Source organism: Chelonia mydas, chromosome 14, assembly GCF_015237465.2.
Source record: "Chelonia mydas isolate rCheMyd1 chromosome 14, rCheMyd1.pri.v2, whole genome shotgun sequence".
Lineage (NCBI taxonomy): Eukaryota > Metazoa > Chordata > Testudines > Cheloniidae > Chelonia > Chelonia mydas.
This window is the reverse complement of record NC_051254.2, coordinates 41,146,498-41,174,376: the sequence shown is the minus strand read 5'-3', so window position 1 is coordinate 41,174,376 and position 27,879 is coordinate 41,146,498. Positions and strand designations below refer to the sequence as shown.

Sequence of the window (27,879 nt, the reverse complement as noted above, 5' to 3'; positions counted from 1 at the left end):
AGCCCAAGTCAGGTGACACGGGCCAGCCACAGGTGTCTAGTTGCTGTGTAGACATGCCCTGAGTTTCATGCAGGCACTACGCTGGTTCTGGCACCACATGGCCTGTTTGTCTGAATGTTTATCCTGTGCTGATCCTACCACCCTCCTGAGTCATCTCCACTGAGTCAGCCCTGTGATTTATCAGGGGACGGAACAGCCAGTCACAGAAAAACGTGAGTCACCCATATATGACGGTGCAGAATTTGAGCAGTGGTGTAGCCGTGTCAGTCCAAGGATATTCACAGTGGGTGAGATATCTTTTACTGGATCAGCTTCTGCTGGGGAGAGAAACAAGCTTTCGAGCCTGTCTATTCCAAGTTCTGCTGCTGGGTGAGTGGGGGGAGAGGGGGTAAATTGCTTTCCCCTCCTCTGTGCCTCAGTTTCCCCATCTGTGAAATGGCACTAATGATTTTTGTAAAGTGCTAGATGATCTGCTTTATGAAAAGCGCAAGATACAAGCTAGGTATTATTATTATTATTATTATTATTATTATTATTAAAGATTGTGAGGTGTTCAGATAATCTGATAAGGGGAACCCTATGGCTAGAGCCCTACTAATCTGGGGGGAAGACCACAAAAATCTGATGTCCACTGGTGTAAGTAAGGGGAAACTGAGGCCCACACAGGGCCATTTTCCATGCGACAGGCTGTTGCCTACATATATCGTAGGCGGCCCCTCCGTCAGCAACAAACCTTGGCACCCTCTAGCGATTTTTCTGTGGGCCCCCTGTTGGCATGCGGGATCCCTCCCCGCACAGAGCCCCCTGCTGGAGTTGTGTTCCCCACCTTCTTCTCTGAACCCAGCCCACTCAAAAACAGTGTGCAGTGGGCAGGGAGACACTGAGCAGAGTGAAGACCAAAGGCAGTGGGAACCCTGCCTACCGCCACCCCTCCTACAATTGGTCTTCCATATGCACCGTGCCATCAAGGGGGAGGAGAGGAGTTTTTTAAACCCCGCAGAGGTCTCTGTGTGAGGATGGAAGGGCCAGCTGCTAGCATCCCAGCAGAGCTCTGTGCTGGATTGTTTTAGGGGTTTCCCCTGGACTCCCTGCTCTTCACAGCAGTGTTCAGGCGTCTGCTGTTACGAGCCGTCTGTGGCCTTCAGGAGCAGGCTCTCTGCAAACTCAGGCAGACCTCACTGTGTCAGCTGGGGGCATTTTTGGACACCAATCTTTGCAACCCTGAGGAGGGAGCTGGGTTGGGGGGAGGAATGCACAAAGAACCTGCCATGATGGTGAGAAGGGGAGAGAGTGATATGGGGGATGGGGACATGTGGGGGACAGAGAGCTCCTGGCATGGAGGGACACACAGATGGGGGTAGGAATAGGGGTGAACAGAGGCCCTGGCAATGGGAGGGGCTGACACAGAGCTGATATCATTGGAGAGGGGATTGTGAGGGTGGCACACCGAGCCTTTGGGCTGGGGGGAGAAAGGGGTACCCTGGTCCAGGGACATGAGGATCTGCGGGGGACACACAGAGCCTTTGGGCTGGGGGGAGAAAGGGGAACCCCCAGTCTAGGGGCATGGGGATCTGGGGGGCACACAGAGCCCCTGGCATGAGGCAGGGAGAGGCAGCTGCAGGTGGGGTCTGTGCAACAGAGGGGGATGCTGGAGGAATGGAGGATGCAAGGGCCTTTGCTGTGTGCAAGGAGCTGGACACAAGCAAAGCAGCTGATCCCCCTTAGGAGCAAATAAAGCAGAAGCTGCGGGCGTGTGTGTGTGCGGGGGGGGTTGGCTGGGAAAGATTCTAGTTTGAGACCAGGGGAGTCGCTTCAAGCCTTGGGCTGGAGGCAGCGAACTGGGGTCTCGGCAAAGGAGGGGGAAGGGACTGGGCAGAGCGGGGTTGTTTACATCGCAGCTGGATAAAGTCGCTGCTTTCGTTTTCGCTTCCTCAACCAACAGGGCAGCTCCTGCCACAGCGTCCTGGGAGGTGAGTTTATTGCATTAGTTTCCTGATGCAACTCCACGTTGGGCTATCTCGGTGCTCAGCTGCACTGGGGTGGGGGTGTATGGGGCGGGGGGGGCAGCTTCCCCTCTGCTGCCTTGGGGGAGGGGAGGGGTGACGTCTGCAGCCGTGACTGTTGTGTTTACTTGTGCACGGAGTTGGGACAGTGGATTGGGGGCCCTTCGCGTGGCACTGGGCAGGCGGGGCCGGCAGGAGTGGGGGGGTGGTGCTCCAGGCCTTGCAGGCTGGACCCCCCCCCCCCACTTGTGAGGGTGGAAAACTGCATGTCACCGCCCCGATGATTGTTTCCCTCTCGGGATGGTCTCCCCGTGGAATGACTTGACTCTGGCCCCACTGCTCCGGATGAGCTGCTCCCTGTGTGAACGCTTGGCATTCGCATCGGAGCAGCAGCATCGGAATCAACTTTCAAGGGAAGGCAAGCCCTTCCCCCTTCTTCCTCCTCCCCCCCGCCCTTCCCCCTTCTTCCTCCTCCCCCCCACCCTTCCCAACGAGCAACTCCTGGGCTCACTTGACTGCTTTCTTCCTTGCTTCTCCTCTGTACGGGCAGCTGAGGACCAGGAGGGGGCGCTCTCCCCTTGCAGTGAGTGTCAGCACCAGGCTAGGGGGCGCTGTGCTTCAGGGAGCGGGGCTGGGGGCTCAGTAGGGGGGCGCTGTTCCCTGGCAGTCAGCGCTGACCCCAATGCACCAGTGCGGTGCTAGGGGGCGCTGTGCTACAAGGAGCGGGATGGGGGCTCAGTAGGGGGCGCTCTCCCCAGCAGTCAGCGCTGACCCCAATGCACCAGTGCGGCGCTAGGGGGCGCTGCGCTACAAGGAGCGGGATGGGGGCTCAGTAGGGGGCGCTCTCCCCTGGCAGTCAGCGCTGACCCCAATGCACCAGTGCGGCGCTAGGGGGCGCTGCGCTACAAGGAGTGGGATGGGGACTCAGTACAGGGCGCTCTCCCCAGCCGTCAGCGCTGACCCCAATGCACCAGTGCGGCGCTAGGGGGCGCTGTGCTACAAGGAGCGGGATGGGGGCTTAGTAGGGGGCACTCTCCCCTGGCAGTCAGCTGACCCCAGTGAAGCGCTAGGGGAGCTAGGGTGAAGGTGCCACCTTTAAGCTGCACCCCTGTAACTCATGTCACCCCACTGGGGTTCAGAGAGCCTGGTCCCTTTTACAACCTTGTCCTGAGGCAGCGGAAGGGCGGGTTGTTCTGGGATGGGGAAAGGGGAAGCAACAGGGTGTGCGTGTCTGGAACTCCAGACAAGAGAGCTCCAAGCGAGCAGGCCCTCCCGTAGCGAAGCAGCCGAGAACCCGCCCAAAGCCCGGAAGGGACAGAGCGGCTGACCGGGGACACCCCAGGACAGGAGCCAGAAGGAGCGCCGTGCCAGGGAGGAATCGCCCGAGAAGGACAAACCGGCGCTGGACCCAGGATCCCTGCTGCCCAGAGCTGTGTGGGACCATGAGTGTTGAAGCACTGACCTTGCATTGGGAATAAGGAGGGAGGCTGTTAGCTAGTTAAGTGGGGAGGTGGTTGCTCTGTGCGGCTTTGCAGAGAGCTGCAGAAGAGGGCACCGGAGGGGTTTGTTGGGGTCTGGGGAAAGTTCACTGCCGCCGGAGGTGACTGGGAGCACCCAAGACTCACCTCTGGACTGGAACTGTGCCCGGATCTCCTGAACTCTCGGTGGACACGTTGCTCGGTGCCTGCCCTTTCAGACCGCTGGTACCACGGGCCTGTGGGGCCTTGTGTTGGATATAACCCTGTTTTTCTCCATTCATCCCTCTGTAAATAAATATTTCCCTTTCCTGTAGTCATTGGACTGCTCTGGACGTGTGGTGTCTTTACTCCAGGGGGTGTGGAACAGGTGCCCACGGGGTGACAAGGAGTTTCCCGGCTGCGTTCCTGGAAGCACCTGTTCTTGGCCGGAGCTGCCTGCACAGCGGACTCCATCTTGGCCAGGGGGATGCCATAGTTACACTAAATTGACTTTAAAAATCGATCTCGTTATGCTGAGGCAAATACCTAATGTAGATGCCAGGGTTACTGGAAGGGGGGGCCCGGGGGCCATGCCCCCCTCCCCCTTTTTACTGCTGTAAGCATAGGTGCAGACTCCGTGGGTGCTCCGGGGCTGGAGCACCCACGTGGAAAAATTAGTGGGTGCTCTGCACCCACCGGCAGCCAAGCTCCCCCCACCTCACTTCCCCCCCCTCGAGCGTGCCGCGTCCCTGCTCCTCCACCTACCTCCCAGCGCATCCCGCCGCCAAACAGCTGTTTGGTGGCACTTAGGACTTTCCAGGAGGGAGGAGTGGGGACGGGGCGCGCTCAGGGGAGGAGGCGGGGCAGGTGCGGGGAATTTGGGGAAGGGGTGGAATGGGGGCGGGGCAAGGGTGGTGCAGGGGCAGGGGTGGGGTCGAGCACCCACCGGGAACAGTGGAAGTCGGCGCCTATGGCCGTAAGAGCAAGCAACGGGGGAGGGGCAGAAGAGCGGGCCTGTTCTTGGGGAGATGATGCAGAAGCAAGGCCCCAGGGGAAGATGCGGGGTGGGGGCGGGGTCTCGGGGGAAGGGGCGGGGTCTCAGTGGGAATGCGCAGCATGGGGGCAGAATCTTGGGAAGGGGCGGGGCTTCCATGAAACTAGGCAATGTCGGGGCGGGGGCTCAGGGAGAAGGGGTGGTGTGGGGGCGGGGCCTTTGGGGGGCACAGCAGGGGGGCGGGGCCACAGTTCGGGAGCCTGTGGCCGCCTCACTTTTAGCACGCTTCTGCTGCTCCCAGCCCTTCAATGGTTTGTCTTCCTTCAATTGGTTTAAATCTACATCTACATTAGGAATTTTCACTAGGATCATGAGAAGATCAGTGTTAAAACTGAGTTAGTTACACTGCTACAACTTTTCTAATATAGACAGGCCCACAGATTAGCAATCCAGCACATTCCTCTTGTTCGCAGGCTGCTGGTGGATGCCTGAAAGTTGCCATTATCCAATGCTGCGTGATCAGCAGAAGTCAGGATTGTGGTGCTGTAGCCAGGAAAGGAATGGCTAGGACGTGATTTCTCTGGCTCCAGCCCCGCAAACCTGCCTGCAAGCAGGGGTTTTCCCTGGAGAGTGGAGATGCTAGGGATTTTTTTTTTTTTCTAAACTGTCAAGCCGGTTGCCAATAGCCAGACCGGTTACCTTTATAGTCAACTGGACAGTATTGGTTCCAGGCAAAATGTAGTGAGGGTTGTTATTAAGCAGCATCTACTGTAAATATATCTCTGGTTGCGTGTAAATATATCTCTGGTTGCTTTTTCTGTGTCACTTTCCTGAAGAGGAGGGGGCATTCCAGCTAAATTTCCACATGGGAACTGGCTTCCTGGAAAATTCCCCTTTAGTTGCACTTTGGACAGGGGCAGTTCTCTTCTTTTCCAGTTGTGGTGGGTGAATAAATTCCCGTGTGTAATCTCTGTCAGTCCATTTTACTTTCTAAATCCCTTTGCCGTCAGGTGGCGGGGAGGTGGTCCAGGTTTCTGAGGAAATGTGAGGTCGTTTGTTACACTGTTAACGCCTCTGGGTGTGCGGGCCGGCTGGGGAAGGAACTAAGGGTACAGACAAACAGCCAACCCTTGAAAATCGGGACTGTTTCTGTCTCTTGGTTTCAGTTTAGTCCAGTCTCTGCCGAGGGGAGAGGATCTGGCGCTGGGATCTCTGAAATTGATTGCTGCCTCTGGACTGGACCCAATTGCAGCTAGAGAGGAACTGGTCAGAGCCCAGTGCCCACACCCCAGCGTTCATCTGTCTTGGTGAGAGAGGAGAGGTGACAAAAGGCGTGGATCCCATGGCTTTAGAGCAGTCGCTCAGTGGAAGACAAGGTAACTAACGCTTGACTGAGTAGGAGCAGCCTGGGGGCTACATCTATATTTAGGGTGTCCAGGTGCCTGGTTTTCAACTGGAAAGTCCAGTCGAGAAGGGGACCTGACAATGTCTGGTCAGATCTACTGACCGGCCATGCAATGTCCGGTTACTGCTGGTGGGGGAGGCAGGGCGGCGCCGGGTCATCACCCGTGCCAGCCCCTACTCAGCCGGGGTCACCTCCTACCTGCGTCGGGCGGCTGCAGCTCCCAGCCCTGGCTCTGCAGGCGAGTTCCTCCCGACCCAGGAAGGGGAGAAGGGGGAATAAGCAGCAAGCAAGGGGGGAGGAGGGAAAGAGGAGCAAATGGGGGGCGGGGCTTTGGGGGGGGAAGAGTCAGCGCAGGGGCGGGGCCTCAGGGGAAGAGGTACAGCTTTGGGCGAAGAGTTGGGGCGGGGCCTCGGGGGAAGAGGCGGGGTGGGGGGAAGGTTCTGGCACACCTGCTAGAGTGTCTGTTTCTTAAATATTACAAAATTGGCCACCCTACCTATACTGCCGTCTGGCGGTTGGCATCCAGAGTCCCGGGTTCCAAGCTCCTACATGCAGGCCCCCTGGTTCGTAGGCGCAGCTGATGTTTTCCAAGCACACACATGAGACGATGGTTGTATGGTGGGATTTTGTGGCCTGGTGTAACCCAGGTCTGTTTGGTGTCGTGCCCTGTCCCCTGTCTAGTGGCATCTAGAGATCAATGAGTCTGCTACAGTCCTAGCTAAGAACCATGTGGCTTTTAGTTCACGCAGTAGAGGCTCATGCACTAAGCTTCGCTGGTTCCAGGTTCGATCCCGCCCGCCAACAGACCGTGTTCCACTTGCATAGTGTTCGTATGACTGCATGGGTTTGTTCTTTCTCTCTCCGCTTTATGCTCAGGACAACTGAGCCAAGTTTGCCATCGCTGCACCTGTTTCACCCAGAATCCCACAGTGGGCATTGCCGAGACCAGCTGTGTGCGGGGGGGGGGAGGGGAACTGGATTGCTTGTTTATGCAAACACAGGTTTCTGTAGACATACAGTAAATGCACACCTGCTCCTGTGGCTTCATCCGCCAGGGCCTCTGAAATGCGTCCATCAGAAATATTTTGACGTTGGTCGAGCATTCCGTTCCATGACTGAAGGGATTTCAAAGAAACCGTTAACTTCTGCCCAAAACAGTTTTCATTGAACGGACACAGTCATTTATTCAAACAGTACAACGGCCCCCTCCATCCAGGGGTCTTTGCACCCCTTACAAACAGCCAGAAATAATCCTGACCACCCACGTGGTGAGGTAGGGATCGTCCCCACCTTACCAAAAATGGGGAAACTGAGGACCTGGAGAGGTGAGGAGGAAAACTTTTAAAGCTTCCTCACTTTCAAAAGGAAGTTTGAAGACTTAGGAGCCTAAATGTCATTGATCCCCCCCTCCCCAGTGAAATTTAGGCTCCTCCGTATCAAAGTGAAGTTGGTTTTTAAATGGGGTTTAAATTCCTAGAGCACTTGGAGTCAGTGTTTCAAAGGCAAGTAAGCGATTTGCCAAAGGTGATATGGAGTCTGTGGCGGGCTCAGATTGCTTGACTCTCAGTCCTATTTTGACTAGTCTAGACCGATAAAGAGTGATCAGTGCAGTCCCAAAACTGGGAGCGGGCTCATCTCCTTTCTGAGGATCCTGTGGGTGTGGGAGAAGGGAAGGAAAATGCCCTTTTTTTTGCTGACGTTTTGGTGGCTTAATTATTTTGGCTGGATGGAACCAACTTGAGAAATAGTCAGATGAGGCACCTTAGGGAAGCTAAAAGGAAACAGTGCAGAAGGAAAGTCTTGTGGCTAATGCACGAGACTTGGAGTCATGCATCTGCTGCTGGCTCATTGTGATCCAGAGCAAGCCGCCCCTCTCTCTGCCTCGGTTTCCCCATCTGTGAAGTGGTGGCAATGATACCGCCTAGCAGGTAAGCAGATAAGCTCCGTGATGGCAGAGGGCTGCGAGCATTGGAGGGAAGGAGCTGTGGAAGTGCAAAGTCAGTGACCCCTTGGGATTTCTCCAGAGTTTTCCGCTGCCTTCCATGAACCTAGGGTTGCCAACTCTGACTGAAGCTATTCTGGGAGTCGTTCCCCCCCCCACAACATGATGTAATGTAGGTTTTTTTCAAATATCCTATTAAAATCTCTCTGATTGCTTCAATAGTCACTGGGAGATTGATGCTGATTCCAGGAGACTCCAGGCCAATCCTGGAGGGTTGGCAACCCTACGTGAACCTGGTTCCTTGTATTAAATGTGGAAGCACCGACCTTTGAGTGTCAGACTGCGAGGGGCGCCATACCAGGGGCACTTTCTCAGCAGCATTAAGACTTTACCATCTGTTCTCCACCTGGGAAGCCAGTTGTCCTGGCGATGGGCCAGCTAATGGAATGCTACCTGGCCTCTGGCAAGATAAATGCCATCTGGTACCATGAACGGGTTTTGTTCTCTTTCAGGTGACTTGCTTCACCTTGGACACAGGAAACCAGTTAAGTGGAAAGTCCCCCTGATTGTCGGTGTTGTACTCGCAGTCGTTGTTGTGATTGTTGCTGTTCCCATGATACTTTTGTCCGGTGAGTTGTCAGCCTTCGCTGCTGTCATAAATAGAAAGGGAAGGGTAACAACCTTTATGTATGCAGTAACATCAAATCCCTCCTGACCAGAGGTACAGAATCACTTACCTGTAAGGGGTTAATCATTTCCATTAACCTAGTTGGCACCTGACCAGAAGGACCAATGGGGAAAGAAGATACTTTCAAATCTGGGCGGGTGGAGGTTTTTGTTTATGCTCTTTTGTTGTGTGCCCTCTCGGACAGAGAGAGGGACCAGAGCAGGAAAAAACATCTCCTAAAAAGATCCCGAATTAAATTACAGAAATTGTAAGTAATAGCAAGGAAATGCATTAGAGTATCTTTTGTTTTAGCTTGTGAATTTTCCCTATGCTAAGTGGGAGGTTTATTCCTGTTTTGTAACTTTGAAGTTGAGCCCAGAGGGGAATCCTCTGTGTTTTAAATCTTTTTATTACCCTGTAAAATCACCTTCCACCCTGATTTTACAGAGGTGCTTTTTACTTTTTTTTTTTTTTAATAAAGTTCTTCTTTTAAGAACCTGATTGGTTTTAGTGTCCTAAAAACCCAAGGGTCTGGTCTGTGCTCACCTTGTTACCCTATTGGTTGGTATATTATTCTCAAGCCTCCCCAGGAAAGGGGGTGAAGGGCCTTGGGGGGGATATTTGGGGGGGATAGAGCTCCAAGTGGCCCCTCCCTGAATGTTTGTGTAAATCACTTGGTGATGGCAGCAATACTGTCCAAGGACAGGGAAAGGAATTTGTGCCTTGGGGGAGTTTTTAACCTAAGCTGGTGGAATATAAATGTAGGGGGTCTTTCATGTGGGTCCCCACATCTGTACCCCAGAGTTCAGAGTGGGGAGGGAACCCTGACAACTGCCCATTCCCCAGCCACAGGCTCTCTCCTAGGCGGCGTGAGGTGGGGAGGCATGTGGGGTTATATGCCCCCCCCTCAGATTTCTGTCGGGGTGCATGGCTGAGAGGGACATGCCTGCGAAAGGCACCAGCAGCAAGCGTTCCCGCCGAGCTCCACTCGGTGGCACCCAGAGCAGGGAAGCAAGACGGGGCTGGCACCCCAGGGTACAGGGAAGCCGGGTGACTCGCATCCTTCCTCGCCAGCCAGCAGCTGCAGTTACCAAGTCTGTTTTGGCTTGAAATTACATGCATGCGATGCTTCCGGCAACCGCCTCTGCTAGTCCCTTTGGTTACCCCCCACAATACTTTCCACAGAGAAGCTAGCTTAAAACAGCCCTTCTGGCTGAAAGTGTTTCCCTAGCTCGTGGGGACGGTCCCTCCACGGGAAGGCTTAGGAGACTCCTGGGATCAGATTTTAAAATGCTCCGGGCCAGATGTTCAGGACCCAACGGGCCGAGCCCTTTTGAAAATCCAGCGGCTCCTTTTGGTGTGTCAGTGGGAGCTGAGTGCTTGTGCAGATCTGGCCCTGAAAGCTTCTGAAACGTCCGGCAGCTGCGCAGAACGGCTGCCGGAAGAGGACGGCTGGCAACTGTGCTAGACCAGAGGACAAGTCAGCCCTGAGCAAACAACCAAAGCACCTTTAAACCGGCAAATCTGGGCTTGCACCTGGTACGTGACCCATTTCAATGTTAATTGATTTGTCGGCACAGAAAGGTGCTACCCACGATCCACAAGGTGGCATGTTTATCAGCTTCCTCCAGCTTCCTCCCTTGAGTTTAGGAAAAGCAAAATCTCTTATCACTAAAAGAAAAGGAGGACTTGTGGCACCTTAGAGACTAACAAATTCAGTGGATGCATCCGATGAAGTGAGCTGTAGCTCACGAAAGCTTATTCTCAAATAAATTGGTTAGTCTCTAAGGTGCCAGAAGCCCTCCTTTTCTTTTTGCGAATACAGACTAACACGGCTGCTACTCTGAAACCTCTCTTATCACTGTTACTCTCTTAACTTCAGTGAAATCTCCACCCGAATCCAAGCTGGCTCATGTCTCCACCCCAACCCAGCTAAATGCAAAACGCCCTACTGTCTGCTGCCCGGATGGCTGGGTCGGGTTTCGAGGGAAATGCTATTATTTCTCTGATACCGAGGGGATCTGGGACTCCAGCCAGAGCCTCTGCTCTTCACTCAATGCCTCCCTGGCTGAGATCGACACCCAGAAAGACCTGGTAAGGGAAAACGAAAAATAAAACGGGTATAGACACCAAGCGGCATGTTGGTATGATCTTGTCCCAGGATTCCTTCTAGTGCTCTTGTGAGGAACAAATCAGCTGGAACAAAAGCTCTGGCAGCTGAACCCACAACTCAGATAGATACAAATATTCATATATTTTAAAAAATCCAGCCGTGTTAATTAGAACATTAGAACGGCCATACTGGGTCAGACCAATGGTGCATCTAGCCTAGCGTCGTGTCTCGGATGGTGGCCCTTACCAGAGCTTCAGGGGTAGGGTTCAGCACAGAGGATTTCTGGAGTGACCCACCTCTGTCTTCCACTTCCAGCTTCTGGCAGTCAGAGGTTTAGGGTCGCAAGCCTGGGGTTGCGTCCCTGACCATCTTGGCTAATAGCCATTGATGGGACTTCTCTAGTTCTTAATGGTGATTTGCAAAGGGTTTTTAAATAAATTTGGACTTGGGTCCCAATAAATCTTACTCCGTCTCTGAGGACACTAGATGGGGAATGCTGTGAGTTACTACCGAGAATTCTTTCTCAAGTGTCTGGCTGGTGGGTCTTGCCCACTTGTTCAGGGTCTAAATAATCACCATCTCTTGGGTCGGGAAGGAATTTTCCTTGTGGGTCAGATTGGCAGAGACCCTGCAGGTCTTCTTGCCTTCCTCTGCAGCATGGGGCATGGGACATTTGCACATTTAAACTAGAGTAAATGATTCTCTGTAACGTGAAGTCTTTAAATTATGATTTGATGACTTCAGTAACTCAGCCAGAGGTTATGGGTCTATTACAAGAGTGCCTGGGTGAGGTTCAGTGGACTGTGATGTGCCAGAGTTCAGACTAGATAATCATGAGGGTTTCTTCTGGCCTTAAAGTCTGAGTCTTGCAGACAAGTGCTATCCGCCCCAGTCCTCCCACCAGATACCTGCCACTGTGCCTAACAGTGTAAGCATGTTAGCTGGATGTTGCTATAAAAACATTTAGCAGCAAAATAGTTAACGTTGAGTTCGCCATCACTAGGTTTCAGAGTTAACGGGTGGAGCTGAAGTGTGCAGTTCATCGCGAATGTTTGAGATTCTCTGCAGATTCAGGGACCATCTACACTAGGAAATGGATTTGTTTCAGGCAGCAGTTCCCCTTGAAGCAGTGACTGAAAATATAACCATTTCAACAGCATTACAGACTATAATGAATAAGGTGCTTTTTTTTTTTTTTTTTAAGAACTTCATTATGCGATACAAAGGCCCCTCTGAGTACTGGATTGGCCTGAAGCGAGTATCGGCGCAGCTCTGGCAATGGGTGCATGGCGAACAGTTCAACAACCTGTGAGTCCTTTTCTAGCTAGTCACGTTGTTGGGTTCCGAATGGGAAAAGGGCTGAATTCAGGCAGGTAAAAAAATTAGTTATTCCCAAAACACGGGTTACTTTTCTCCTTTGTGACATTTCCCCGGGTCTTTGGGGCTCATCCCCCATCGCTGACCTAGCAGATCAGCAGGCTGAATGCCCTGCCCCAGGCTCCAACCCTCTAATGCGCGGCTTAGGTGGAAATGAAAGACCCAGGTATTTTTCTGAAAAGTTCAGTGGGGATTTAAGCCCAGATTTTAAAGGCACTTCAGCATTGCAAAGTTGAAATAATTTAGGAACATGAGTCACTTTCAGAAGTGACTTAAGCTCAGAGGCGGATTAAGGTTTTGTGGGGCCCTGGGCCAGATCAAGGGGGGGGGGGGGCCCTCCCCACCCCTTCCGCCTGCAGTCCCGCCCGGCCCCGCCAGCGCTCTTGCTGGGGAAATGAGGTCAGGGCGCGGGGGCTTGCCTTGCTCCACCCGCCTGGCGCTCCTGCTAGGGAGTGGGGGGAAGCCCCCACACCCTGACCCTGCTCCCCGGCAGGAACGTTGGGCAGGTGGGGCAGGGCACGGGGTGCCCCAATTTGCAGGGACCCCTAGGCAAGGGCCTCATTGGCCCAGTGGCTAATCTGTCACTGCACAGGCTCCTAAGTCACTTCGGCCTCGCAATGCTGAGCAGAGGAGCAGTGCCTAAATAACTTCCTGGAGCTTAGCACTTCCTCCTCCCTAGCAAAAAACAGTGGGAAGAGAGTCGCCAGTGCCCATGCTGAGTTAATGCCAGTGGCTGCTGAGGAGGAATCTGGCAGGACAATCCCTGAGGTCGTAGCTATGCTGCAGAAATAACCACGCTTGTGACCCAGCTACGTTAAAAGGTGTCTTGCATTGCCAGGGTGGACAAAAGATAGTTCCTTAACCCTACTGGAGATCAGCGTTTTAGTCTCTTCCTCCCCACCCCTCTTGCCAGGAAGAGTTCGAGTGGAATGAGTGATGCAGGAAGGGGGCGATCCTGAGGGGTTTCACTGGATGGGCCCGTCCGATGGGGCACATGCCCGGCCCCTGCCAGACTCTAATCACCGGGGCGTCTCTATCGCAGGTTTAAGGTAAGAGGAGAAGGCGACTGCGCGTACCTGAGCGACGGCTTTGCCACTTCGTCGTGGTGCTCCACGAAGCGCTACTGGATCTGCAGTAAACCCAACGGGATGCAAAGGGAGGACGCGATGCCGGGGGACTGAAGGGCGAAGCCTGGGGAAACGTCTCCAGACCCAGCTGCCTGACACTCCAAACATCGCTCAAGAAGATCCTCGATAGAGCTTGACAGTTGTTTTTTTTCAATAAGCCTCTCTTCTAATTTTCTCTGTGTTTTGGCCCCTGTATAATCCTCTCCTTCCTGGTTGTGTACTAAGACCTGGTCTACACTTAAAGCTTAAAACTCACTCCTGAATGCTGTAGTTAGGCCGACGTAACCCCCAGTGAAGACGCAGCTAAGTTGCCCTCGCTACCGTCACTTGGGAAGGCAGAGTTCTTACAGTGACGGAAAACCCTCTTCTCCCGTGGTAGGAGGTGTCTATGCTCTGGGGCTATGGCAGCGTAGTCTGCCGCCATGTCCCCATACCGTAGATACGGATAAAACCCCTTCCCAGCTTCCACTGCTGCTGTCTGTCAGGGGGTGTCTACACCTCAATGAGGGTACGTGGGGGTTACGCTAGCCAGCCAGGTCTTTACCCAGGGTTCCAGCCTGCGCGGCTGCGGCATCATTACTCCAGTGCTAGCTAGATTAAACTTAGCTTGTGTACGTTACATTAACTGCAGCCAGACCCTGTGCTTGCAATGTAGACGTACCCGCAGCTCTGCTGGGCCGGCTGGGCGGGGAGGCAGCACAATTGAAACAATCTTAAATAGCAACAGGGTAAGAAAATCCACAGCAAGCAGAGATGTGAAACGCAACATCCTCCCAAGGGAAGGAAGCTGCGGCAAGACACAAGCAGCCGGGCTGTGGGTTTTCTTCGGCGGTTGCAGAGCCAGGCTCCATTCGCTCATGCTGTCTCCCGACACCGAGCAACAAAGTTGTAAGTTAAGGCTAAATGGCACCGGGATCTGAACTCACCAAAGGGCCCTTTGTTGATGCTCATTCAGAGCTGCCTCCTGCATAGGGTCGACTGGGGTGTGTTGTCTCCCAGATCAAAACGTAGTTGTTCCATCTTTGATGGAGAGTCTCCGTTGTGGAACCAAGAAGATAATTAAGGAGGGCCAGAAATGAGAGGCAGGTTCAAATGGAAATCGAAATGTCTGTATGTTTGAGAGTGTTAGGGCCTTGCTGGGCTTATTGAGACTGGAAAGGGAAGGCCAGGCGTGCGTGCCAGAAGTTGATAACTAGCTGGGAGAGCTAGGAGAACAGGCATGGAGGCGGCTGCGGAGATGCCGAGGAGCGGCGTTTGCCCTTGTGAGAAGGCAGCCGGCTGTGTACTCCGTAGTAGCAATGCGTCACCAGTGCATTCCAGCGATAGGAACTTGCCTACAAACTCCTAGGCAGAGCAAACGCCTTTTACTTTAATTTAGGCCTCTTTACGAGTGGCAGGCAGAGAAGCTGAGGTCTGTAGAACCCTTTCGCTTGCGCTTGACTCTCCCCGTGAGCAAAACAAACCGCAAAATCCGATTCAGGGTAAGCGGGTGGGTTTCCTGACTTTGCTAAAGAAACTCTGAACTTTCTAGTGCAGACTCAGCCTAAGCGCTGCCGCGGGAGCACTCCCGCAGTGCTTTGATGGGCGAGTCTGGGTATTTTGTAGCTGCACCATCTGTTCAGACCATGGGAGGCTGAATCTAAATAATTGAAATGTGGAAAGTCTCACAACTCGTGCCATGGAGTTTTCACCTCTTTAACGATTTGCTGTTCACTCCTTTTGTTTTATAAAGTTTGATACGACTTAGTCATTCCTATAAGCTAACTGTAAAAGAAAAAAGCACCTTATTTTTCCTTCTGTTGTAATTTGCTCATAGTCATTGCTCATAAAGTTTGAGGCTGGGGGGTACCTCTTGTTTTGTTTAATCTGTCTCCCCTCCTTCTCACTTAGAGACAATGGAGTATTTTCTAACGAAAAGTTTGTCAGAAAATAGGTCTTCGTTGAACATGAATGGATGAAACTTCATTTTCAGTGAGTTCATCTTTTTCGTTTTCTGAAGTTGTTTTTTTTTTTTTCTTTTAATTTATTATCAAAACCATTTCAGGGGGAAGCCCAACTTTTCCAGAATTTTGTAAATGTCTTGAACTGTGGAGTTTTTTTTCATTCTTCTCTCCACTTTCTGGCTGCCTTCCAACTTTTGCCAGGCGGAAACGAGTAAGAGCGTTTCCGAAAGTAATGCTTTGTGTTCAATTAACCTTTCAAAGTGAAGGTGTTCCTTAAAAAAACTACAGGAGTATTTGTGGCACCTTAGAGACTATTGCTCAAATAAATTGGTTAGTCTCTAAGGTGCCACAAGGACTCCTGTTCTTTTTGCGAATACAGACTAACACGGCTGCTACTCTACCTTAAAAAAACTACCCCCTTCACAGACCCATACAAACCCTTTCTCACTCGCTGTCTCCAAAGTGGAAGAAATTGGGAATGAATAAAAACATGTAAATGGGGAAAGAAGTTTTTGCACTTAAATTGTTCCATTAGGATGTTTGAAAGGGGATATTTTTTTTCTTGTGAAAACTTTAGTAAGGCAAAATGCTGCTTTTCCAGCTCTAGTCTTTATTATGTATTGGTTTATTTTTATTTTTTCCCCTGACCCAGTGCCATCTGCTGGGCTGGAGAAGATGCTGCAATGTTGTCTAGGTTTATTTCAGAGCCCCCTGATCTGCTGTGTAGAGACCAGGGCTGGGAGGATCAAGGTGGATTTGAGCCTAGCTGGGTGGCTCTTCCAGGCGATCCCAGTATGGAAATATCCACTGCAAGCATTAAAATAGGGGGGAAGCTAATATACCAATCAGCGATACAAACTCAATACAGTGATTATTGTACAGATTTAATGTGCCTAGCTCTGTGACTACTTGCACTTGTAATTAAAATAATTATTCAACATTCAGATGCCTGTGTTCAAGAAGATCTGTCCTCTCAGTCATACTTTCACATCTGCGCCTGCGAAGTGGAGCTCTGCGAGGTTTCCATTCGTACGTGTGTTCGCATGCGGACAAGTTCATTCTGTGCGTGCACGTGCCCCATGGGGGGCGCTGTTTCTCTTGTGTATTTCTAAAGCGTCCCAGCACTGACAGAGTGGAGGGTGGCGTTTTTGCAGGCCCTCCACCTTTGAGAACTTTACCCTAAGCCCGAACCTTAGTCCTGTGTTTCCCTTAGTCAAATAGGGGATCTGTTAATGCCGTTTAGATCAGGACAGCTTCCCTCTGGCAAATACACTTAACATCACCACTGCACATTTCACTATGAATCTGTTTCTCCTTCCACACCCGACATCCAGAGCATGGGGTTGCATCCCTGACCATCCTGGCTAATAGCCATGGATGGACCTATCTTCCATGAACTTATCTAGTTCTTTTTGAACTCAGTTATACTTTTGGCCTTCACAACATCCTCTGGCAAGGAGTTCCACAGATTGACTGTTTCCTGTGTGTAAAAATACTTCATTTTGTTTGTTTTAAATCTGCTGCCTATTAATTTCATTGGGAGAGATCTGGTTCTTATGTGAAAGGGTAAATAACGCTTCCTCATTGACTTTCTCCACACTGCTCATGATCTTACAGACTTCCATCCTCTCCCATCTTAGTCATCTCTTTTCCAGCCCCAGGCTTTTTACCCTCTGCTCATATGGCAGCTGTTTCACACCCTTCATCAGATTGATCATATCTGCATTACCACGCACTGTCACACGGCAGCTGAGATAAAGCCAGCTTCCTGTGGGTCAGCCTTTGCTGATGTGTGGGAAGCCCGTTTTCCATCTGCTCGCCTTCGAGCCAGCGCTGATTGGCCGGTGTTCTCTGGTTGCTTAACTCTGGGTGCAGCCCACCCTTCCTGTGTAAAGAACAACTGGTGAGGGAAAGACAGTGCTGCAGTTTCCTGCCTGGATGTAGGCCCCAGCTCAGTCTGTCTGCAGTGGGATTTGCTCCCTTGCCTGGGGGGCTCCAACACTGGGATCCACAGAGAGATGTGCTGATGTTGGCCGATCATCTGGCAGCCATGCACAGAAGCTAGATACCCTGATCCACCAGTCCCAGGGCTTTCTGTCTCTCCTCTCTTCACCAGCTTCCTGGCAGTCCAGCTCCCCCAGATGTGTGTGTAATAGAAACACACGACTGATCTGGGACCATCCCCATCCCCAGTGTGACCCTACTGAGGTCAGCAGCGTGGTGCAAAAGATTAACGCATCAACTGAGCTAATTAATTGATGGGTAGATTTACGCCAGAGGTTATTTGAATCCCTGCAGTGTGACAAGTTTGATGCGGATTTCCTAGCCTCTGGGGACTGCACTGGGGCAGAAGAGGTAGAAAAAGGCTAATGAAGGCCCGCTCAGTCCAAACTGAGACAGCCAGAGGGAGATGATTAAAAGGAAGAGCCTTGCTCGCCTGCAGGCAGAGAGAGCAGATCTGAGGCTGAACTCGATCTCCCAGAGAAGAGGTTAAATTTCTGTTGCTTCGTGCTGACTTTGGGCGTGGAGTGCCCCAGAAAGGGGAGAAGTTCGGTAAGTGGCCCAGCTAGAGAGCGAGGTCTCTGCAACCCAGTCAGTGGTGGAGGATGGGGGGAGAAGCCCAGCTGGGCCGCTGAGGCTGAGGGCCTCACAAGGGGGCGCTCTAGTAAGGACATGCTATAACACAAACTGCATTTGGTCCTGGCGTGGGCGCGTGAGACTCCCCAAAGAGGGCATGCTCGTGCTAGGGCAGCCCTGGGCTTCTAACGCTGCGGATGGAGGGTGTGAACTAAGTTTAAGGCACTGTACACCCCGCTGTTAGGACTTGCTTTCCAATAGCAGCCAGAGCAGACTCACAGACTAAAAGCGTGTAATATTGACACCTAGCGGCCAGGAGACATTTGCTCTCCCTCTGCTAAATGGTGATGAAAGATATTGGGCATTAGGACACGAGCCCAGCAAGGTTAGTCCAATATTCTGCCCTTGGGCAGGGGGGGAAAGGGGAGGGGGTGTTGCAGAGCGAACCTAGGGGAGAGGTTTGCATTTGAGACCCCGGAGAGCTAAAGCCAATGCTCACTCCACAGCGAGTTGGAGCTTCTGAAGAAGCCCCCCCCGGTGCAAAGATAAATGAGACACACTCTCTCGGCTGCATAGCTTACAACCTACAGAGATCAGAGGGGTAGCCGTGTTAGTCTGGATCTGTAAAAGCGGCAATTGTCCTGTGGCACCTTATAGACTAACAGACATCTTGGAGCATAAGCATGCATGCATCTGAGGAAGTGGGTATTCACCCATGAAAAAGCTTATGCTCCAAGACGTCTGTTAGTCCATAAGGTGCCACAGGACTCTTTGCCGGTCTACATAGACACTTTTTCACAGACAAGAGGGACAGGGGAGAGAGGCACAGAGATAAATACAATAATAAAACCGCTTTTGTCATAAATATAACGGGAAGGGTAAACACCTTTAAAATCCCTCCGGGCCAGAGGAAAAACCCTTTCACCTGTAAAGGGTTAAGAAGCTAGGATAACCTCGCTGGCACCTGACCACAATGACCAATGAGGAGACAAGATACTTTCAAAGCTGGAGAGGGGGAGAAACAAAGGCTCTCTCTGTCTGTGTGATGCTTTTGCTGGGAACTGAAAGGAATGGAGTCTTAGAACTTAGTAAGTAATCTAGCTAGAGATGCCTTAGATTCAGTTTTGTTGAAATGGCTGGTAAAATAAGCTGTGCTGAATGGAATGTAGTTTCCAGTTTTTGTGTCTTTTTGTAACTTAAGGTTTTGCCTAGAGGGATTCTCTATGTTTTGAATCTGATTACCCTGTAAGGTATTTACCTTCCTGATTTTACAGAGGTGATTCTTTTACTTTTTCTTCTATTAAAATTCTTCTTTTAAGAACCTGATTGCTTTTTCATTGTTCTTAAGATCCAAGGGTTTGGGTCTGTGTTCACCGATGCAAATGGGTGAGGATTTTTATCAAGCCTTCCCCAGGAAAGGGGGTGTAGGGTTTGGGGAGGATTTTGGGGGGAAAGACGTTTCCAAGTGGGCTCTTTCCTGTTATATATCTGTTAGACGCTTGGTGGGGGCAGTAATAAAGTCCAAGGGCAAAAGGTAAAATAGTTTGTACCTTGGGGAAGTTTTAACCTAAGCTGGTAAAAATAAGCTTAGGGGGTTTTCATGCAGGTCCCCACGTCTGTACCCTAGGCCAATCTACACAGAAACTTTTTCACAGACAAGAGGGACAGGGGAGAGAGGCACAGAGATAAATATAATAATAAAACCGCTTTAAAACAATTAAAATCACATTTACGTATGATTAAGACTACGATTCTGGCATGGGTATCTTTATTAAAAGTCACAGACAGGATGCAGGCAATAAACAATAAATGATGGATGTCCAAACCCTACTGCCTGGGGTTGAATTACTGGAATGTTCAAGAAGTCGTGGAGGGCTCATAAAAAAAATAAATAAAAATCACAGCATTTGTGACCTCCATGACAGACTCGTAGCCTTACTTATGATAGCAAATATTATAAGGGAACATATAGGTCTAGTCAGGGCCCCATAGTGATGGGGGACACGCACACACAGTCCCTGCCCCAAAGTGCTTATAATCTAGACAGAGGAGGATCTCATTTTAAAGATGGGGAATCCAACCCCAATGGCTGGATCTAGGTGCCTGGTTACAGGACCGGCTACCGCCGAGCTGGGAGAAGGAAGAGAAGAGGGACAATTGCAATAGGCCGGATTGTAAAACAAACCCGGATGGATCCCCCCACACGCAGGCTGGAAGAGAACCAGGCTTTGGAGACCAGCAGGCTGTTCAGAGGGACACTGGACTAGCTTGAAATAGAGACAGATCGTTAGAGCCCTGAGCAGATACAAACATTTGGATTCACATCGTAATTAACTTGTAGCCGACCCGCAATCCGCACTCCACCTTTTAAAGTCTCTTGTTAGTCTCTAAGGTGCCACAAGTCCTCCTTTTCTTTTTGCGAATACAGACTAACACGGCTGCTACTCTGACACCTTTTATAGGTATCCGCCCCAGCGCCCAATCTCCCTGTCAAAGGCTTGCACGGATAGAAAAATCCGGATCCACAGCTGATCCGCAAAGATAGGAAACAACCACATCCGTGGATATCCAGCAGATTGTCCCTGGATTTGCAGGGCTGGACAGATCATCACACACTAGCTTCTCTACAACTCCCCTCTCCAACAGTGGCCAAGGACAGGTGAAACTGAGACACGTGCTCAAAGGAAAAGGCAAAACGAGTCAGAGAAACCATGTTGGCGGGGGCGGGAGGGATAGAGAGCAGCTACCTTTCAGTTTTACCCACTTTCAGGGTGATTTGCAGCTGTACGAGCTCCCAGCCCTGTAAACACCAGGCCACATAAGTAACTTTGCTCACTTGGGTCCCCGTCTTCTCATCAGCTGTGCAGAGCTGGGCTCCCAGCAGACACCAGTGTCCCTAAACACCGATCTGGCTGCCCTCTGGGGGTAGTTCCACACCACAGGGGCTTCCTGAATCCAACCCACCGCTGGGGCAGCGTTTTGCAGACCAAGACGGTTTTCCAGGTCATCTGCGTGCCTGCCCTAGCCCACCCCACGCCCAGAGCCAGGGGCAGAACCCAGGAGTCCTGATTCCCAGTGCCCCCTGCAGCTCCAAAAGCAGAAGTTTTCTTCTAGTTCCAGTCCTCACTAAGAAGCTGATTTGCTGGCCAGCAGGGAAGCACCCATGCAAGCTGGTGGAACTGAATGAGAAATCCTGCGTTTAGCGATTGCCTTTCACTGAGGCTTAGAGGCCAAGGAAAAACCTGGGGGATGTATTATCAAAGACAGCAGCACCCGCACCCCCTAGGAGCTCTGAGACTCATTCCCCCCCCATAACTTCCAGAACTGTTTGCTTCTCCTCCCTGAACACAGACCAGCCATTCCGGAGGGCAAGGCCCCCACAAGGCACTGCTACAAAGGAAGTTCACAACTTACCTGCTTGAAGACCCCCCACTTTCTGTGCAGATGACCCTCCCCCCCCCAGCCATCTCCCCCTCTCTGAGCACGAGGAGTGCTCTGAACTCCCCATATTCCAAGCCAGGCAACACAAGCCCCTAGATAGCTAGATGATCAAAAGCCCGCGATTTAGTCTGGAAGAAGAGTGGTGATTGGCTATCATTAGCGTACTGTCCCCTGATTGGACACAGGGTAGGGCCGTTGTATCGAGTAGCAGAGAACAGAGCTGTCGCTCACGAAAGCTTATGCTCAAATAAATTGGTTAGTCTCTAAGGTGCCACAAGTCCTCCTGTTCTTTTTGCGAATACAGACTAACACGGCTGCTACTCTGAAAAGAGAACAGAGTGTAGCAAATTAACAGTGATCAGCATAACGCGCGGGAAACCACAGGGCTGGGAGGGGCCCCAGCTGGTCTCTTACGTATTTAGACAGCTGCTGTGTATTCCCACCAAACACCAGCTCTATTGGAGTCCATGGGCCAGATCCCCGGATGAAACCACTACTCTAACCATTAGACCGCACTCCCTGCTCAAAGCCAAGGATGGACCCGCCAGCCAGTAACTGCTCCCCTGCGTGCTGCTGTCTAGGAAGTAGTTTGTGTCACCCGCTGCCAAGGGGCGTGTGTCATTCCAGGCAGGACTCCGTAATAACTAGACTGTTTGTGGCCAGCTAGTTTGCCTGCCTGAATGACGCAGGTCAGAGAACCGCACCCCCCAATAATTCCTAGAGAAGATCCGCCCTGGGCACATTTCCAGGCCCCTGGGCATGAGAGAGGGGCCTGGAATTCCCCTCTTCCCCAGCTGTAATAAATAAAAAACAAGCACCCGCACAGTGCCCGGTTCCACCCACTTGAGGGAGGAGCATAGCCCTGGTTTTGCTTGATCTCTTCTGCTTCTTGAGGAGAGGAGCATGGGCTGCTGCATTTGTTTTCTCTCCTGACAGTGGAGGTGTTTTCAGAGTATTGCTGTGACTATCCATACTGCCCTGGGCCCCGAGTAATCCCTCCCTCTAGTCTAGTCTGTAAATTCTTGTACCACAGCCCACGGGATTACCGGTGCTTGCCTAGAGCAGTGGTTTTCAACCAGGGGTACAATGTATGTACCCCTGGGGGTACGCAGAGGTCTTCCGGGGGTACGTCAACTCATCGAGGTATTTGCCTAGCTTTACAACAAACTAAAATTTCATACAGGCCATGACTTGTTTATACTGATCTATGTCCTACACACTGAAATATAAGTACAATGTTTCTATTCCAATCAATTTATTCTATAATTCTATGGTAAAAAACGGGAAAGTCAGCAATTTTTCAGTAACACTGGGCTGTGACGCTTTTGTATTTTTATGTCTGACTTTATAAGCAAGTAATTTTTAGGTGAAGTGAAACTGGGGGGGTACGGAAGACAAAGCAGCCTCCTGAAAGGGGTACCGTCGGCTGGGAAGATTGAGAGCCACTGGCCTAGAGGACAGTGAGGGTACGTCTACGCAGCAAAGAAAACCGTGTGGCTGGCTCCTGCCGGCTGACTTGGGCTCGCGTGGCTTGGGCCGTGGGGCTGGTTCATTGCCGTGTCGACTTCTGGGCTCGGGCTCTGGGACCCTCCCACCTGTAGGGTCCGGGAGCCTGGCCTCCAGGCTTAGCCCAGATGTCTACACAGCAATGGTGCAGCCCTGAAAGCCTCAATCAGGTGGCACAGGCCAGCCCCAGGTGTCTAGTTGCTGTGTAGACATGCCCTGAGTTTCAAGCAGGCACAAGGCTGGGTCTGGCACCACATGGCCTGGCCGACTGTCTCCGTATTTATCCTGTGCTCATCCTACCGCCTTCCTCAGTCATCCCCACTGACTCAGAGTCACCCAGGGAACAGCCAGACACAGGGAAACATGAGTCACCCATATGTGACGGTGCACAATTTGAGCAGTGGTGTTGTAGCCGTGTCAGTCCCAGGATATACAAGGTGGGTGAGGTGAAATCTTTTACTGGATCAACTTCTCCTGGGGAGAGAGATGAGCTTCTGAGCGACACAGAGCTCTTCTTCAGGGCTGGAGAAGGTTCTCCCAGCCTCATAGCAAAATGCAGGTCGCCGAGATCGCTGTGACGCTGGGAGCGTCTTACCCAGGCCTGACGGAGATCTCCGTGTGCCCCGAAAGCTTGTAAAACAGGAAGATGGAGCACAGAAACCATTGTGCTTGTGCCTGCATCCCAGTGCCTCAACCAGACAGCTTAAGGGACTCGCCCAGTTCTCCATCTGTAAAACAAGGATAAATAGCCCTGCCTTACCGCCCGGAGGGGTATTGTGAGGCAAAGCAGTGTGGGCAAGGCACGAGATCAGGGCTCCGAAGAGCTGAGTTCTATTCCAAACTCTGCTGCAGGGTGAGCGTGGGTAAATGGCGTTCCCCAGTGCCTCAGTTTCCCCCTCTGTGAAATGGCACTAATGATTCTGCCCTCCTTTGTAATGTGCTAGGAGATCTATTTTATGAAAAGCGCCAGGTACAAGCTAGGTATGATTAAGTATCATTATGATTATTACCAAAGATTGTGAGGTGTTCAGATACTCCAATAAGGGGAACCCTATAGATAGAGCCCTACTGATCTGAGGGGGAAACCAGAAAAACCTGATTTCTACTGGTGTTAAGTCGGAGGAAACTGAGGCCCACAGAGGGCCCTTTTCGGTGCGAGAGGCTGCACCCATACGTATCACAGGCAGACGCTTATCATGCCACGCTCTCTCACTTGGAGTACAGCTCGACCTACATCAGTGATGAACTGCACCTGCTCTAATGGCCCCGTGTTGGCATGGTGGGTCATTCTGCACTGGACCCAGCCTGCTCAAAAACAGGGTGCAGTGGGCAGGGAGACCCTGATCAGAGTGAAGACCAGGGGCAGTGGGAACCCTGCCCACCCCCACCCCTCCTACAATTGTCTTCCACATGCATCACCGCCATCAAGGGGGAGGAGGGGTGTTTTTTTAAACCCCTGTAGAGGGCTCTGTATGAGGACAGGGGGACCAGCTGCTAGCATCCCAGAAGAGCCCTGTGCTGGATTGTTTTGAGGGGCTTCCCCAGAACATCCTGCTCCTAACAGCGGTGCTCAGTCACTTGCTGTTATGAGCTGCCAGTGGCCTTCTGGAGCAGGCTCTCTGCAAACTCAGGCAGACCTCACTGAGTCAGCTGGGGGCCTTTGTGGAAGCTGGTTTTTGAAACCATGAGGGGCAAGCTGGGGGGGCGGGGGGATACACGAAGAACCTGCCCTGTAGGGGAAGGAGGAATGGAGTGCACCCAGGGCACCTGCCGTGATGGTGAGAACGGGAGAGAGTGGTATGGAGGAGGGGGGCATGGGGGATACACAGAGCCCCTGGCATGGAGGGGCACACAGATGGGGGTAGGAATGGGGGTGAACAGAGACCCTGGCAATGGGAGGGGGGTGACACAGCTCTGCTATCATTGGAGTGGGGGTCAGGGGGTCCCCGCAACACAGCAAAAACAAGGAGGAGCCTTTGTGGCACCTTGGAGACTAACACGTTTATTTGGGCAAAAGCTTTTGTGGGCTAGAACCCATTTCCAGCCCACGAAAGCTTATACCCAAATAAATACGTTAGTCTCCAAGGTGCCACAAGGACTCCTTGTTGTTTTTGCTGATACAGACAGACTAACCCGGCTACCCCTCCGAACCCGCCATACAGGGGGATGATGAGGGTGGCACCCAACGCCCCTGGGCCTGGGGGAGAATGGAAGATCATGGTCTATGGGGCATGGAGGATCTGGGGGGGGGGGCACACAGAGCCCCTGGCATGAGGGAGGGGGCAGTTGCGGGTGGGGTGGGGAGGGGTCCCTGGGCAAGAGAGAGGGATGCTGGGGGCGGGGGACTGGAGGATGCACGCAGGTTTGTTGCGTGGCCCTCGGTCGGTCTGGAGGGGGTGGATTGGGGTCTCAGCACAGGAGAGGGAGATGGGGGGAGGCGGGGCGGAGCCCTCTGGGGCGGGGAGTTATGGACATCGCAGGATAAAGGCCTTGCGGGTTTTTTACGGTTCCTGGCTCTGCTGCAGCTGGTGATTTTGTTTGCGTCGCTGCTCCTTTCCCACCAGAGCCGGTGAGTGGTTCCCGGGGGGGGGGGAGGGGGGGTGACACCCCATTTTGCTGCACTGTGATTAGTGGGACTGCTTTTGACAGGGGCTAGAAAGGGGCGAATCGGAGCAGGGGTGTGGCCGGGGTCCGAGCAGGGGGCAGAAATGGACTGGTTGGGGGGGTGGGTCAAGCCGCGGGGGGCAGGGTTAGGATAGGGGCTGACAGGCAAAATCAGGGATGGCGGGGGAAGCTGGAGTTAAGCCCAGGGTTGAGGGGCTGGCAGAGGGTGAGAGAGGGCAGGGGCACGGGCAGAGGGGGTAGCAGTTACCCCAGTGGGCTGAGACACCCATGTTTGCAAAAAATATATAAGGGGGGGAGCAGAGGGGCTTTTATATTCCCCCCCCCCCCTCCCACAGACTGAGCTTCCCAGGGCCGGGCTTTTAAAGGTACAGGCATGAGAATGACGAGTCGCTGCAGCTCCTCTTTGATGATTCAGTGAAATTGAGCCTTCCCTACCCCCCCCCCCCCCAGGGGCTGTACACACACACACACCCCGGGGCTGTACACACACACACCCCGGGGCTGTACACACACACACACACACGGGGCTGTACACACACACACCCCAGGGGCTGTACACACACATCCCCAGGGGCTGTACACACACACACACACACACAGGGCTGTACACACACACACACACACCCAGGGCTGTACACACACACACACACGGGGCTGTACACACACACCCCAGGGGCTGTACACACACATCCCCAGGGGCTGTACACACACACACACACACACACAGGGCTGTACACACACACACCCGGGGCTGTACACACACACACACACACACACATGGCTGTACACACACACACCCCCGGGGCTGTACACACACCCCCCAGGGGCTGTACACACACACACACACCCAGGGCTGTACACATACACACACACACCCCTGGGGTTGTACATACACACACACACACACACACACATGGCTGTACACACACACACACCCGGGGCTGTACACCCCCCCCAGGGGCTGTACACACACACACACACACACACGGGGCTGTACACCCCCCCAGGGCTGTACACACACACACACCCCGGGGCTGTACACACACCCCCTGGGGCTGTACACACACACACACACACCCCAAGGGCTGTACACACACACCCCAAGGGCTGTACACACACACACACACACAGACACACACGGGGGGGCTGTACACACACACACACACACACGGGGCTGTGCACCCCCCCCCGGGGCTGTACACACACACACACACCCCGTGGCTGTACACACACACACACACCCCGTGGCTGTACACACACACCCCCCAAGGGCTGTACACACACACACACCCAGGGGCTGTACACACACAACCCCCCCCCCGGGGCTATACACCCCCCCAGGGGCTGTACACACACACCCCGAATTTCCCCGACACCCCCCTCAGTAGTCAACGAGTTACAACCCCTGTTGCCAATTTTGCCATTGGCTGGAACTTTGAGTTGAAACTGAAACATGACTCCACGCTTTCAAAAGCACACCCAAGGTGTGATCAGACGCTTGCACCTGGAAACGTATAAGGGGCTGGAAAAGATTGAACAAAGACCAGCTTCTTCACATCGTGCTTTTGCCAACGCTGGCACATTCGTTTCGGCAATGTTGGCCAACCGTATCATTTACCATTCTGGTCTGTAAGCAAGGTCTGAAGGAGCTCTCCCCTGACAGCTCGGGATGAGCCAGGGGTGGGGGAAAGGCTTCAGGACCCGACTGTATTGACATGAGCTCACCTACTCTGCTGAGGTATCCAGCAGACAGAGCTGTGTTACCCAAGTGATCAATTTGGGCGGGTGTTGGGAGTTTCTGTACTAAACGTTTTTATGATATTATAATTAATTTTTACATAAGAAAATAAGAGTGGTCCTATTGGGTCAGTCCAATGGTCCATCTAGCCCAGGACTCTGTCTTCCAACAGTGGCCAATGCCAGGTGCTTCAAAGGGAATGAACAGAACAGGGCAATTATTGAGTGATCCATCCCCTGTCATCCACGCCCAGCTTCCTGCAAACAGAGGCTCTCAGAGCATGGGGTTGCATCCCTGCCCATCCTGGCTAATAGCCATTGATGGACCTATCCTCCAGGAACTGACCAAATTCTTCTTTGAATCCTGTTCTAGTTTTGGCCTTCACAACAGCCCCTGGCAAAAAGGTCCACAGGTTGACTGTGGGTCGTGTGAAGAAGTACTTCCTTTGTTTGTTTTAAACCTGCTGTCTATTAATGTCGTTGGGTGACCCCTAGTTCTTGTGTTATGTGAGGGGGCTTTTCACTTTCTCCAGACCCGTCACGATTTTATAGACCTCTATCATATTTCCCGCCGCCCCTTAGTAGTCTTTTGTCCAAGCCGGAAAGTTTCCCAGTCTTATTAATCTCTCCTCGTACGGAAGCTGTTCCATACCCCTAATCGTTTTAGTTACCTTCTCTGTACCTTTTCCAACTCCAACATATCTTTTTGGAGATGGGGCGACCAGGACTGCATGCTGTGTTCAAGATGTGAGCATACCATGGATTTATATAGTAAAAGTGGAGAACCTTGGTTTGCCAGACTGATCAGCAAATCCAATGCTGACAAACTATGTGAAAAGGCTGCAAAACACCAATCCTCTGGACTGCATCGACATGCAGAAAGCCTTACAAGGCAGTCATTGTCAAAGCCAATTCTAGAAATACTTCATGGGGCTGATAAGAATGCTGGAGACACAACACAGTTT

The 27,879-nt window shown here is 52.2% G+C and overlaps 1 protein-coding gene and 1 pseudogene across 4 annotated transcripts; both read left to right on the top strand.

The window, feature by feature from the left end:
* Positions 1-27,879, top strand: part of LOC102938726 — a 43,449-nt pseudogene that overhangs the window by 550 nt on the left and 15,020 nt on the right.
* LOC102938946 (C-type lectin domain family 2 member B) lies at positions 224-15,972 on the top strand. Of its 4 annotated transcripts, none has more exons than XM_037915119.2 (7): positions 224-369; positions 1,943-1,970; positions 5,621-5,830; positions 8,314-8,430; positions 10,351-10,562; positions 11,786-11,889; positions 13,001-15,972. In XM_037915119.2, the coding sequence occupies exons 3-7, from the start codon at positions 5,797-5,799 to the stop codon at positions 13,137-13,139; spliced, it is 606 nt and encodes a 201-aa protein (XP_037771047.1). In that variant the 5' UTR covers positions 224-369; positions 1,943-1,970; positions 5,621-5,796; the 3' UTR covers positions 13,140-15,972. The 4 variants fall into 4 exon arrangements, with proteins under 4 accessions (XP_037771047.1, XP_043384281.1, XP_027689598.2 ...); XM_043528346.1 differs by having other exon boundaries at positions 12,872-15,972; XM_027833797.3 differs by lacking the exon at positions 1,943-1,970 and having other exon boundaries at positions 236-369.